This window comes from Otolemur garnettii, unplaced genomic scaffold, assembly GCF_000181295.1.
Source record: "Otolemur garnettii isolate 467f Iridium unplaced genomic scaffold, OtoGar3 scaffold00003, whole genome shotgun sequence".
NCBI lineage: Eukaryota > Metazoa > Chordata > Mammalia > Primates > Galagidae > Otolemur > Otolemur garnettii.
The window spans coordinates 3,827,498-3,836,245 of record NW_003852398.1 but is presented as its reverse complement, the minus strand read 5'-3'; the positions used below and the strand labels follow the sequence as shown (position 1 = coordinate 3,836,245).

The following is an 8,748-nucleotide window of genomic DNA, read 5'->3' as shown; positions in this document are numbered from 1 at the left end:
TTTTTTTTTTGGTTGCAGCCGTCATTGTTGTTTGGCGGGCCGGGCTGGATTCGAACCCACCACCTTAGGTGTATGTAGCTGGTGCCTTAGCCACTTGAGCCACAGGCGCCGAGCCACCATCACCCATTCTTGAGGTCAATAATCCATCTCTAATGGGTGGCAGTGCACAAGGGAAATGAATTTCCTAGAGTCTCAGCCACTGGGCGTTTGCCTGTCCCTTGAAGGAAGGGAATTTCATAGTGTTCTCCTTGTGTGCTGGGGATATATTTGAGAAAAGGATAAAAATCCTGCCACATTTGGCGACCAGTGAGCCCTGCGCAGGTCTAGTGAGGACAGCATAGGCCAGGAGCAGAGAAGTTTGAAGTCTATTCCTGATAACTGGCTTCAGCCATCTATGTCAGCAATTCCAAAGTTGAAAAGTAGGAACCAAACCTCAGTGCAAGTTCTTTAGCCTCTTAACTTCACTTTCCTCCTCTGTTAAATAAATGGGGATAGTAATTTCTATCTCATAGCATCTTTGGGAAAGATAAATGAGATAATCCATATAAAGTCATGGCCGAGGGCCTGTAACATTAAAACAAGGATAGATATTATCACTCTTGGTGTTATTGTTTCTTTACAGGTATTTGGAAGAATAAAAATTATTTTATATGGCATTAGTGTAACTCAAAGAGAATGCAATGGTATTTTGCTTTTGGCAAGAGCTGCTTGCTGAGTTTTACCATGAATCATGTCATTCTAACAGTGTACCAGAGGTTGTTGCCAGATACCTAGAACTTCAGAATCACCTGGAAAATGACAGGAAGTGGTGTTGTCCTCTAGGGTCTAAGTGGTGTTGGTGTGGTAGGGGTAGCCTGTTTAGTGACATACCCAGGAAAACGTGGCATAAGCTGAGAAGCAAGAGTTTATAACATTTGGCCCAATGAGTCAGTGTGGAGAGATTTGTGGTGCCATCAAGCTGGCAATGACTTGTACTGGACTGTCTAGCTGTGACTTCCTCTCTGTTCTGTGTCTGTAAGGAAAGAGCCAGCATAACCTCCAGGGACTACTGCCCACACTGAGGGTTTTGTAGCCGTTATGTGCCAACATGATTTATCATGCTGCAAAACTGAGGATCCTATAGCTGGGAAATTCCTTAAAGAATAAAGTTATCCTGGGTTTATCATTGAATTTCAGTTCTTCGAATAAGTAAGTTCACGTTTCCTTGCTTGGGATAGAAGCGTTTAGCTGATTAAAGGTTTTGATATTTGTTTTGCATTTTTTTCTGGGAGGGCATTAATGTCTTAGAGAAAGTGAACTGGACCTTCTAAGGGACAGGCAAACTTAAGGATGCAGGCTCGGCGCCTGTAGCTCAAGCAGCTAAGGAGCCAGCCACATACACCAGAACTGGTGGGTTCGAATCTAGCCTGGGCCTGCCAAACAACAATGACAACTACAACCAAAAAAAAAAAAAAAAAAAAAATAGCCGGGGGTTGTAGTGGGCACCTGTAGTCCCAGCTGTTTGGGAGGCTGAGGCAAGAGAATTGCTTAAGCCCAGGAGTTGGAGGTTGCTGTGAGCTGTGACGCAATGACACTCGACCCAGGGTGACAGCTTGAGGCTCTGTCTCGGAAAAACAAAACAAAAACTTTGTGCCTGTCACCTCAGTGAGTCTCAGTTTTCTCATCTATGAAATGACAATGAGAAATGGAGCTCACAGGGCTGTTGTGAGGATTAAGTGCAAAATTCACATGAAGCATTTAGCCCCATGTCTAGTGCTTAGTAAATGTTCAACTAATGTTCTTAGCTATTTGCTGTGTGTAAGGACACCTCCACTGCGACTCAGAATATTCAGAGAGCTCTTGGGGTTCAGGACAAGGAAAAGATGAAGAATCTTTCTGAATCTACATACTTCATGCTTAGTAAAAAAAAAAATCCTGTTTCTCTGGCTTGTGATTTTGAAACTGATAATGGAAACCTCTTTTACTTTTTCTGAAAGGGAGCAGGGAAGGGGCCCCCTGGGAGAGTCAGTGCAGGTATAACCACAACTTTCTCCTTCTGACATCATTTCAGCCTCCACAAGCCAAGCCCCTCAAAACTGAACGCAACTCGGCTCTCATCCACCCACTGCCGGCCTTGCTGGGGTGGGTCATCCTCCCTGGGCCCCTGTGGGGGCAGTACTCACTCGTGCAGCAGCAAGTCCTTGAAATGTATCATCTCCACTATCACCCGGGTGTTCTCCTGGGCAGCCGCGCACAGATCGTGTTTGAGGTAGCATTCCCGCTGCAGCTGGAACACCATCTCCTTGATGGCTGGACACTTCCGGCTTATGCAGCCAAACCTGTGGCGCAGAGCATGGGCCTTACACTTTAGGGCATCTTTGATGAATGACTTGCCCTGAGAACAGAGAGTACGGAGAAGGAGAGAGGAGCAGAAAACAGGAGTCCTTGTTACATGCTTGGACATTTACCCTTCTTGGGCTTCCACTGGATCTTTCAGGCAACAGAATGCTGATGACCTCCCACCCCCCGGTGATGAGCGGTGCTGCATCAGGTCGCACCTCTGGAGTGACATGACACCTCCCACATTTGGCCATGAAAGATGTTCGGTCAGCAGACTCACATCACCCTCCTTCCTCCCTGGCTACTCTTTCAGTTTTCCCCAACTGGGGCTCCCAGGGCTGTCTGTCCTCATGGTAGCTTGGTGCTGGCTGTTGGGTGGCAGCTTTTCTGGAACGCAGAGGGAACTTGGCCAGATGCAAATCCATAACTCATCTGTGGTTCTCAGCAAATGTTCTTCCCAAGTGGAGAGTCCCTGTTTATCCAAATCTCACACTTTTCCCTTTTCCTTCCATTGCACAAGTGACACCATGGTTTGAGGGCTAACTGTGCCTCCCCTTCCTGCCTCAGTGTCTCCTACCAATCCAAATTCACACCCAAATTCACCATTGCAGAAAGACAATTCTATCCTGCAAGGAGTATGCTTCTCCTTTTCAAAAATGATTCTACTCCTTTAAACTGTGAGGATTATTGCCTCTAAAAGGCCCGCCTGGCACACTGCCTGGCAGCATCTGGAGTCTGAACTGCCCAACGAACGGCCCCTCCCCCACGCTCCCTGTGTCTCAGGGGCTAAGGCAGCCAGGCATACATCTGGCCTGCAGCTCTCTTTCCTGGCAACCCCATTAGATTGTGCTTATCCTAGAAAGGAGACAGCTGTTGGGGGTGTGGAGGCAAGCTGGGTGTTAGCTCCCTTATCAACCTCCTATGGCCGAGAGGCACTGTGGGATGCCTCCCCAGGGCTCCGGGCACCCTCCATTACTGTAGAAACAAGCTGTCGTTGGAGAGGTCACCCTCTGTTTTTAGATAGGGCTGGAAGTCCCTGAGTCGAGAAAGTAAATGGGTTCAGGTTGGAAAGGGAAAGACAGCCAGCACATGTATTTTGGTTCTCTCTTTGGAAGCAAGTGCAATGTCTACAGATCATGTCTGATCTCTGAGAAACCACATGGGCCCACCACCTTCCCTGGAGCCCCTGGTCTTTTTGAGAGCCCAGTGCAAAGGAGGGCAGGGTGTGCCAGTTTATTAAGTAGTTATGTGCTGAGAATTGATGTGAAAGGGATGGGGTGTCTCTAACTTGAGAACATATTCCTGTTGGTTGAGGAGAAAAGGAAGATTACTTTATGTGAGGGCTGCAGCAATCTGTTCTTGGTATCCTTCCCTGACATCCTGTGGGATTGCCCTTAAATACACATCTTTCCTCCGGATTTCCTATTGCGTTTCCTCATTCCAGCTAATCCAGAAGTGATGCTTTAGAAGGGAGCCTTGAGGAGTTCAAAGTTCTACTTCTTTCCTTCCCTGCTTTCTGTTTCCCCTCCTGCCACCGCACATCCTCTGTGGGGCCGCAGGGCCCCATCGCATCCCCTTCTGGTTCCCAGGCATTGCCTTTGTCAGGCTCAATACAGGATGTCAGTGGATGGTTACTGGTGACGTTCATAAATCACACCTAAACTGTTGGCTGCCTTCAAACGTTGTCATCGCTCTCCAATGAAACGGGAGAGGAAGTTTATGAGATACAACAACAGGGTGTTTCAACAGGGCACATAGAGGCCAGGGAGAAAATGAAGACGGTAAGCTGAATGCCACAAGTGATCTAAAAATGTATCTAGGTTGTCGGCAGTGGAGCCATAAGGTTGCTTGTTGTGTTCTTGCCCTGCTGGGAGCAGCAACTTGGTGTTGCCCTTGGGACCCTGGCACCACTGAAGTGGGTCAGGCCCTGACTATATTTATTATATGGAGCAAAAGAAAAGTGTAGAATTGCAGGGTTTTGCCTTTTCAGGTTGGGAGAGAATACAAATTTCTCTAAATAAGGCCCTGCATTATTCAGGTTGCATGCGCGCGCGTGCGCACACATACACACGATTGATTGCTACAAATTTTGTGTCTCATCTAGTCTTCCTTATTAAGTGAAATTAGCTTTAGAAATGTATAATTGGGGTCCCTGCCCTGCCCTGCCCTTCATTGTTCCTAATGCAATGGGCTTTGGGGGCTGGGTTCTGGGTGGCCACATGGAGTGTGTCTCCTAACCAGGTGTTTATTATTTCTGATGACCTTGGTCTCCAGTCCATTCTGACTGTGGAGACACAGCTTAAGAGTGTAGATGCATTAGCCTACATGACAGCTCCAGTGCTTTCTGAACACAAATGCAAGAGGGAGATGTGGGCACATGGCTCTACACCTAGAACGTGTCTTGCCAGAACTAAAACATACCAAAAGAACAGCTCAGGCAATCTGTTAACAAGGCTTTCCAATGACTGAACATTTCACTCATGCTACGCTCACCCCAAAACATTCTTCATGTTCTAACTAGATGGTTTTTACCTGGGCATCAAATTTTCCAGCGTTGTGCAGAAAAGTCATGCAAATCCCATGTAAGCCCCGAATCTCACAAGAGTTGTTCTCGAAACATTCAAACACGCCACACCCCACATCGCCAGCGTTGACCAAACAGTGCTGGATCTCCGCTAAAAGGAAAATTACACACAAATAGATACAAAACTCTAACCCATGCTGAAGAATGCAGAGTGGTCATTTTAAGTAAAACTTGGTAACAACTAAAAGAAAAAAAAATTTTTTAAAAGTTACTAACGGCTATGTTAGGACCTAAAAAGGTCTGGGAAACAAAATTTCATTCTTTATACATGAAAAATATATTTGTAAAAGTTAGCCAGAGAAATTTACAAAAATCACAACCAGAAGTTAGGTCTGAGCATTCTTCCTTTCTTTTCATCCCTTCCATTTTATTAAAGTATTTGTGGGAATACTTCTAGTTTGAGAGCAGAAAATATTTCAGCTTTTTAAACCCGCAGACAAAAATAAGGTTTTAAGATGAAGACTGTATTTCATCAATGAAATACCCTTCTCTGCTTGGGTCTGTGGAAGCTGCTGCTAGTAATTCACAGTCATTTCCTTCCTGACCCCCAAATGACAGCGTCCAAAAGGCAGTTTCAATTCATCTTTATGATTCAACACCTAAAAATCAAAACAAAATTCCTATTAAGGCAGCGCCTCCAAACCATCCGCATTAAATACCAGGGTAGGGAAGCTGCGGTTTGCGAGCAGGCTTGCAAGCGGGCTCCGGAGTCAAGTCAGATGGGGGCTTGCCTTCAGAAACGCGACCATCTGCAGTTAGAGGCTCCTTTTAATTAGGGATCCAGTGTGAGGTGTCACTTAATCCCCTAGAATTTCCGCGGCCCGGGAGCTGCCCTTCGTTGCAGAAAAGTGTCCCTAATTCATTTCTCTGAAAGGACAGACTGAGGGAGTTAACTGTCAGGCTGCCGCGTGCAAAGCCTCTTTTTCTCCCCTCCCCCCTCCCCAAGTCTCTGATTTAAACCAACCACAAAATTACATCAGAAAAGTATATTTTGGAAGAAGGGCGGGGTCGGAGCAGATAATCCGCATTCAGATTAAATCTAGCGAGAGAATGAGGGACGTGCATTGTCGAGGGTCACCAACTACCGAGAATCACGTTCAGTTCTCAGAGAAAGCGTTCCAGAGGGGGAAGGGTGGGCGAGGGTCTTAGGGTGTGGAGGACGCCAGCTCAGGGTGCTGGCCCGGGCACGTGGAGGTGAGAGGCTCCGGATGACCCCACGCGCGTTCCGGGCACGCCGCGAGACCACGATTCCCTCACTTGGGGCGTCCCTAATGGGCATTCGTGCATTCTTGCTCGTGCTGCGAGCGCACGCCGCCGCAGCCGCCGCGTTCGCACGGTCCCCCAAAATACCGCGGGAGGGGCGCGGAGCCGAGGAGCCGTAGGCAGATTTTCTTTCTCTCCCCAGAGCTGGGAAAAGGGCCAGCCCCGTGCCCTGCACGCCTGGCTCTGCTCTGCAGCTTGCCTGTGAGCCAAGAGCCGGTCGAGCAGAGGCGGCGCACGGTTCGGGTCGTGTCACCATTTCTTCGCTTGCCGACCTGGCCAGAAGCAGGGGATGGCGGCAGCCCCGCGGAGGTATGCTTTGCGCCGCCCCCACCCTCCCTTCTGAGAGCAATGCCCCTAGGGGGAAAGTTCGTAATGCAATTTGTGTGACCCGCAAAGTTCTGGGATGTCGGGCATCTTTTGAGGACGGGGGAGGAGCGGTCCTGCGGAGGCCAGCCTGCTGGAAAGGGAAGTTCTCCCGGTGCAGGGCGCAGCCCAGCTCCGGGGACCCTCAGTGCCTACCGCCGGCGGGCGGGGATTAAGTGCGCTTTGCACCGGACCCAGGACTCACAGGCTAGGGTTGGTGGTGGCAGCGTCAGGAGCTGCCTCATTTCCCCTCGACCCTAGGGAGGACAGCAACAAGTCCTGCCACAGCCATTTCATCACCCTGCTAGCACGTGCAGATTCCGGGCGCTCAGAGCACGGCGCGGACCTCGCTTTGCCTCGCGCTTCCCTTTGCAAGTCCCGCACCACCCGAAGAGTTTGTGTGGCCCGAGGTGGGCGTCTAGCTTAGGGAGAAATGCCCGGGGTGCGCTGTGTGGGTGAACGGTATCCTCTCCCAGCAGGTCCTGGCTAAGGGGGCGTACGCACTTACCTGTGTTCTGCAGGGACAGACGGCCTTTCTGCTGGGAACCCCTGTCTTGAGGACTCTCAGGAGGGTTGGTGGCGTCCGTGCCCCGCACCGGGTCGAAGGTGGCCAAAACCAAAGCCAGGGTCACGAACTGGCCCAGCCGCTCGGCACACATGGTTCTTGGTATAAACCTCCCGCCGGGAGACCTGGATTCTTTGTGCTCCCCTCCTCCTCCTCTTCCTCCTCCACTGCTTCCCCTCCTCCTCCCACTCTTCCTCCTTGCTCGCCTTTTCCCTCTTCCTCGCGGCCGCGGCTCCAATAGAGGTTACCCAGCGCCCTCCCGTAGCTCTCCAGAGAGCATGTGACCAGGCCGTTAGCAGCGCCGCGAATGCCCGGCAATGGCAGGGATGGTGCCTCAAATATCCCTGGAAGCTCTGGTGTCACTTGAATGAAGGAGTCGAGCAGGTGTTGTCCCGGCGGCTGGACCAATCCGAGACCCCAGCCCGTTTGACAACACGGCCGGGAGGCGGGGCCTGTGCCCAACTACTACGAGAGGAAGCCGAGCGCCGCTGGGAGCGCCCGACAAAGTTGCCGACCTGGCGGCGGCCACGCGTTTGCGTGCGTGTGTGTGTGAGTGTGTATGAGCGAGGCCAGTGATGCGTGCGCGTGTGCGGGTGCTCCAGGGCAATGGCCGCACGGGCTCAGAAAAGCAGATCCCAGCTCCAGTTACCACTAAAGAAGGGCAAGAGAGGCGGTCCGCGCTGGGACAGCGTCCTCCCAGGGTCCCTGGCTCGCATCACACAGCGTCAAGCTGGGAAAGTTTCTTCTTCCTAGCATTTGGAATTTAGTGAGATTCCCAGCCCCGAGCCTTTGATAGATGGAGCAGCTTCCTGGGCACAGTGATGCTGTGGGGCAACTGATCACGTGTGGGAATTCCTAGCGTTGTGACGTTTTGCATTAAAAAAAAAAAGCACTAGTGAAGACAGGAGCCGAAGCACTACGTGCAGTATGTGGCCTGAGCAACTGTGCCATCATCCCACTTTGGTGGGCCATGCAACACTTGGGGTGTCGTTTCTTGTCCCTCCCCCCATCCAGACGGATTCCAGGCTGGGCTGCAGGGATCCAGGTGACAGTCAGACTTGCATCATTTCCAGGAGAATGAGAGGGAGGCCCAGACAGCCCTGAGTCAGCCCGCCGCCAGCATCGCGTGCCCCGGAGGCCAGAGCTTGAAAGGCAACTTTACCCGTCTCCAAACACACTCTTGCAGTTTCCCAAAGCGCTACTTGCCGCCCAGCTCCAGGTTCCCTTTACTTTCCAGTCACTGGATGGAAGTGGTGCAAGCAAAAACAAAAAGGCTAAATAAATAAATAAAGTAAATTCACTCCATCTTTTCTCCCTTTTTGTTCGACCCCTCCCCAAGCACCGCCAGGGTTGGATTGCTTCCAGCTGCCTTTCCCCCAGCCTGGAGAGGCAAGGAGAAAGTTGGGCGCCGCTTAGAGCGCCTCTTCCCCTGCTGTGTGTGTACGTGTGCACGCTCACGTCTCCCCCGCGCCTGGCCGGGGACAGGAACTGCTCCTGGCCATGTCAACCCGACGGCGCAGCTTGGGGGTCTCGCAGGGCTGTGGAGGGTGGGGACGCAAGCTCTGCCACCCAGCGCCCCGAGGTACGCATTCGGTGTTGGCGCGCCCTCGCCCCTTGCCCAAGTCCCCACCCTACTCCTGGAGAACAGGTGAGC

At 51.2% G+C, this 8,748-nt stretch overlaps 1 protein-coding gene across 1 annotated transcript in view; it reads right to left on the bottom strand.

Moving 5' to 3' along the window:
- The window catches only part of STC2 (stanniocalcin 2), a 12,957-nt gene extending 4,463 nt beyond the window's left edge, over positions 1-8,494 (bottom strand). Inside the window, exons 1-3 of the mRNA XM_003781933.2 lie at positions 7,038-8,494; positions 4,852-4,994; positions 2,163-2,374 (exon numbers count right to left, since the gene is read on the bottom strand). Coding sequence (XP_003781981.1) covers positions 2,163-2,374; positions 4,852-4,994; positions 7,038-7,188 — 506 coding nt within the window. The 5' untranslated portion in view covers positions 7,189-8,494. The remainder of the gene's footprint in view (positions 1-2,162; positions 2,375-4,851; positions 4,995-7,037) is intronic.
- Positions 8,495-8,748: the final 254 nt, after the last annotated feature.